The following is a 4,055-nucleotide window of genomic DNA, read 5'->3' as shown; positions in this document are numbered from 1 at the left end:
TACCCAAAATAAAAAGGCTGCAGGCAATAAAGGTTGAACACAACAATTTTTGAAAAAAACAGTACTACTTTTTTATCAGCTTTAATATTCAATCAAGTTGGGTACTACCACTTTATTGATTTTATATATTCCGGTGACAATGGAGTTTTAAATTGCATCTTCTTTCAAAAAAGAAAAAAAAGAGGAAAATATCACTACAACAAATAGTGGTTTTTGGGACAGAAATAATTCCCTCGAATACTATTTGGTAACAAATAACTACGTTTTGCCACCAAACTCACGTCGTCAGAAAATTCTCACCTCAAATAATTATATTGGGCCATTTTATTTGTCATGATTTACAATTTGTGAAAATTAAAGACTCTTTCCAATAAAATTAAGCTCATTAGAAAAAGTTTGTAGATAATATTTTTTTATAGTGACATCACTACAAGAAATAACGCCTTTTCCAGCGATTTTACTATCGCCGCCAAAAAAATCGCTGCAATTAACCCTTATTTGCGGCGATTTTAAAATCGTCGCTGAAATTTAAAGCAATGTATACGAAATCTGATGTTGTAATTACTGTTCACTATTTTGCGGCGACTATTTGATCTTTTGCGGCGATTTTAAAATCGCCGCAAATAATACTAGAACTGTAGCCATATTTCAATTGTGGCGAATGGGAAAATCGCCATAATAGCTAATTTTGCGGTGAATAAAAAACGCTGGAAATAGTCTTCTAGAAAATTTAGACCTTTGCCAACGATTTTAATATCGTTGGAACAAAAATACCACTAATAAACGTTATTTTCAACGATTTCTAAGTCGCCGCTTGCCAACGATGGAAAAGAAATTACTCTTACTTTTTGCAGCGATTTTAATATCGTCGCAAATTGAATAATATATATTCTTTGCAACGAAAATATTCTCAATAATTTCGCCGCAAGAGCATATCTAGTAAATGATATACTATTAGCGGCAAATCAAAATCGCCGGAAAAGTGAAATTAAATTAAATTTAAACAACCCGCCTAACCATTTCTCCTCATTTCTTTCCCTCTCCCGCTATGCCTTCCCGAATCCCAATCCCTCTTCTCCCTCAACCCACGCCACCGCGCACAACCCCCCACCACGCCACCGCCACCTCTCCTCGACAGCCACTCCCCAATCCTCACTCACAAGTACAAGTTCCTCCAGACGAAATCGAAGCCATCCCTTCTCTGCGCAGCCCCTCCCAGACGCAGACGAAGACCAACGAAGCTCTCCCTTCTCTGCGCAGCCTCTCCCAGACGAAGACCACAGAGGCCCTCAATCCTCACTCACCTAGACGAGGACCGAACCCGACCCAGTTTCCCTGCTCTGCGCAGCCCCTCCTAGACGAAGGCCACCGAAGCCCTCAATCTTCACTCACCCAGACGAAGCCCGAAGCCCCCCACCCTCACTCTCCCTTCTCTGTGAAGCCCGAAGCCCCCTACCCTCACTCTTCCTTCTCTGCGAATTCCCCCCACCCAGTCCCTTCAGTCCCCGAAACCCTAGAAGACTGCAGCTCTCTCCCTCACCCCCTGCAAGAGGAAGAGGAGATGCTGGTCCCGCATTCGGATTTAGTTGAGGGTCCTCAGCCTATGGAAGGTTTATTATTCGCATTCATTGCAATTCATTCCCTAAATGTCATGAATTTGTTTCTATTTTATATTCTCGAAAATTTTCATGCGAGTAATTTATCCGGAATTAGTTTTTCTTTTTTCCATATATATAGCATGGTGGAGTTTGTAACACGATCGGTATGGACGCTAGGGTTTTTTTTTTCTATTTTTGGCTTTGAGTTTTGTTATGTATTTTGTTAGTCGTGACTCAAGTGGAGCCTTCAAGTACAGTGGAGAATCAGCAAGTGGAGGATCCACCATCTTTGAAATTCACGTGGACAATTGAGAATTTCTCTAGGTTGAATACCAAGAAGCACTACTCTGAGGTTTTTGTCGTTGGCGGTTATAAATGGTATTTGAATGTTTCCCTCTTGTTAAACCTATCTATGCGTTTGCAACTTGCTTTGAATTATGTGTTGTGATTGGTGTTGGACTTCTGTGATCAGGAGGATACTTGTTTTTCCAAAAGGGAACAATGTGGACCACTTGTCGATGTATTTGGATGTCGCTAATTCTACCACATTGCCATATGGCTGGAGTAGATACGCACAATTCAGCTTGGGTGTGCTTAATCAGGCTCACAGCAAGTACTCAATAAGAAAGGGTATGTTCTTCACTGTTCTTATTGTCTTTCAATGGTTACGGGCATTCTTGTTGTCTTGTCATTTAAGGCAATTTTGTCGGATTGAACACAATTCTTGCATTATCTTTTGGATGCTTTTGCTTTTACTTTGCTTCAGTTTTACACTGCATGTTAAACAATTGCTAATCCTTAGGCTTGTAATCAAACACATGCTGTAATATGGAAAGTGTTTCACGGTATTGATATAAATATTTCTTTCCATTTATAGCTGTTTAGCTCAAGTTTTTAGAGTAACTGGTGAAAACATTATTAGGGTATAAAATGTAACCATATAGGGTTCAAGCCCTTCCCCTTTCCCCAAATATAAATATTGGGCAACAGAAATAACTGCAGATGATGGCAAGTATAAGAAAATCATGTATTAATAAATAAATCTATAAATCTCTTAACTCTTTCTCTCTACTTAAGCTTTTAACTAGTTAATACATTTTCGTTTTTAGAAGTATAATATTCAAATTTATTTTGGCCCCTGAAAACTTTGGCTTGGAGGTTTTGGCAGACACACAACACCAGTTCAATGCAAGGGAGAGCGACTGGGGTTTCACATCGTTCATGCCTCTCAGTGATCTTTATGACCCAAGTAGGGGTTACCTTGTCAATGATAGTTGTATTGTTGAAGCTGAGGTTGCTGTCCGTAAGGTTCTGGATTACTGGTCATATGACTCAAAGAAGGAGACTGGTTATGTTGGACTGAAGAACCAAGGCGCAACACGTTACATGAACTCTCTGCTTCAGACTCTCTACCATATTCCTTACTTTAGAAAGGTCAGAATGTCTTCTCTGTTTCCTTAAAGTCGCTTTGATTTTTATCACCGATCTTATATAGATGCAACAACCTTACTGTTGGCATGTTGATATCAGGCTGTGTACCATATGCCAACAACTGAAAATGATATGCCCTCCGGTAGTATTCCTTTGGCATTACAGAGTTTATTCTACAAGCTTCAATATAATGACAGCAGTGTGGCAACTAAAGAATTGACCAAGTCTTTCGGTTGGGATACATATGATTCTTTCATGCAACATGATGTCCAAGAACTCAATAGAGTCCTGTGTGAAAAACTTGAAGACAAAATGAAGGTGCATGAGGTTTAAAAAATTTTTCCTGGAGAATGTATGTTTGCTTTGTGGTTTTAACTTGTCCTCTTGGTCCAGGGTACTGTTGTGGAGGGGACAATACAACAATTATTTGAAGGACACCACATGAATTACATTGAATGCATCAATGTGGACTACAAATCTACAAGAAAGGAATCTTTTTATGGTAAAATTTTTCAGTGCTAGTTCAAATTATCTTGTCTGGAGCTGAGAATAATTGTTAATTTCAGTGCATGATATCAAGATATATATTTTACATGGCAGACCTCCAGCTTGATGTCAAAGGCTGTCGGGATGATATCAAGATATCACCTTCTAAAGTTGTTGAATACTTCGTTTTGCAGACTTTGAAGCCGACTGTGGCTTCGAATTAATTCATCTGTGGGATTTTTTTTTTTTTTTTTATTTTGTGAAATATCTTTTCCGGCGATTACAATTCGCCGGAAATGCATTTCCGTCAATTTAAGCTTATTTGCGGCGAATATTATTCGCCGCAAATCAGCTTTACCAGCTATTTGAAATCGCTGCTGTTGACTAATAACTAACTTCCGGCGATTTTTAAATCGCCGGTATTGATCTATACCGGCACATTTTTATCGCCGCAATTGTTATTTCAAAACATTTTAGTCAATAGCAGCGATTTCAAAAAATCGTTGCTGAAACTCATTTCCGGCGATTTTCCCTCTTTTT

At 38.9% G+C, this 4,055-nt stretch overlaps 1 protein-coding gene across 1 annotated transcript; it reads left to right on the top strand.

The window, feature by feature from the left end:
• Positions 1-1,048: 1,048 nt before the first annotated feature.
• On the top strand, positions 1,049-3,739 carry LOC108992523 (ubiquitin carboxyl-terminal hydrolase 12-like). The gene is made up of 7 exons (XM_035689174.1): positions 1,049-1,610; positions 1,826-1,976; positions 2,071-2,228; positions 2,767-3,032; positions 3,129-3,347; positions 3,423-3,531; positions 3,630-3,739. The coding sequence occupies exons 1-7, from the start codon at positions 1,049-1,051 to the stop codon at positions 3,737-3,739; spliced, it is 1,575 nt and encodes a 524-aa protein (XP_035545067.1).
• The last annotated feature ends 316 nt before the right edge of the window (positions 3,740-4,055 follow it).

The sequence above is a fragment of the Juglans regia genome, chromosome 4, assembly GCF_001411555.2.
Source record: "Juglans regia cultivar Chandler chromosome 4, Walnut 2.0, whole genome shotgun sequence".
Classification (NCBI taxonomy): Eukaryota; Viridiplantae; Streptophyta; class Magnoliopsida; order Fagales; family Juglandaceae; genus Juglans; species Juglans regia.
This window is presented reverse-complemented; position numbering and strand designations above follow the sequence as displayed.